Source organism: Aplysia californica, unplaced genomic scaffold (assembly GCF_000002075.1).
Source record: "Aplysia californica isolate F4 #8 unplaced genomic scaffold, AplCal3.0 scaffold00441, whole genome shotgun sequence".
Lineage (NCBI taxonomy): Eukaryota > Metazoa > Mollusca > Gastropoda > Aplysiida > Aplysiidae > Aplysia > Aplysia californica.
Window position 1 is genome coordinate 585,177 of NW_004797711.1, and position 1,057 is coordinate 586,233.

At 43.0% G+C, this 1,057-nt stretch overlaps 1 protein-coding gene across 1 annotated transcript in view; it reads left to right on the forward strand.

Annotated features, from left to right (window-relative positions):
• Positions 1-1,057, forward strand: part of LOC101855510 (adenylate cyclase) — a gene marked incomplete in the record, with an annotated part of 8,075 nt that overhangs the window by 2,996 nt on the left and 4,022 nt on the right. Inside the window, 1 exon segment of the mRNA XM_035971471.1 lies at positions 571-665. Within this exon segment, the coding sequence (XP_035827364.1) occupies positions 588-665 (78 nt within the window).

Here is a 1,057-nt window from a genome sequence, read left to right on the forward strand (position 1 = left end):
GGGGTCTGCTGGTTTTTTTTGTTGTTGTTTTTGTTTGATTGATTCTTATTTTTTGCTGTTGTTTGTTTTTTGTTATTTTTGTTTTTCTTCCCGTTTGTTGCTATTGGTTACTGTCATCTGGTCTTGCTGGCTTCTCTCAGAGGTGGCTCATTTCTTTACCGTGTTCTTATCCCACATCGTGACTTGTTGTATCTTAGTTGTAGTTTTAGTGTAAGAGTTTTACGGCACTCGCAACTGCATAAGGTCACACGGGCGCCAGAAGATTAGAGGTGTTACAAGAGAGTAACAAACATGAAAAAGAAGGGGAGATAAGGACGATAGATGTTTGATAGGAAAGAAGGAGCAAATCACACCAGAGCACCCGCCAACCACTCACCTTGTATCCCAACTGTGAGCGCCTGCTGTTACCTCAGTTCGTAGTTAAGTAGTATCATTTTAGACCGTGGTGCTGATGGCTTTGGTTCGAACCCGCAGTGGGACATTTTTGAACGAGGTTAGAATTGGTTTTAGTAGGGTTTTTAGTTTTACGGCACTTGCAACTTGAAGTGACTATACTATTTGTGATTGCAGATACCGCTCTGTTGGCCATGATGGATGTGTGGGTGTTGGTGTTGGTCACTTTCTCTGTGTGGGAGAGTGTGGGGGCGGAGAGTTGTCTCAATCAGGTGAGTGAGTGTGTGTGTATGTGTGTGTTTGTGTGTGAGTGAGTGTGTGTGTGTGTGTGTGTGTGTGATTATGTGTGTGTGTGTGTGTGTGAGTGAGTGTGTGTTTGAGTGTGTGTGAGAGTGAGTGAGTGTGGTGTGTGTGTGTGTGTGAGTGAGTGAGTGTGTGTGTGTAGGCTATGTGAGTGTGTTTATGTGTGTGTGTGTGTGTATGTATGTATGTATGTATGTACATGTATGTATGTATTAACCGATAATAATAACAACAAAAATAGCAACAACAACACCACAACCACCACCACCTCCAACAACAACACCAACAACAACAACAAACCTTTACCACCAACAACAACAACACTCCAACCACCACCACCACCAACAACAACAACAACACT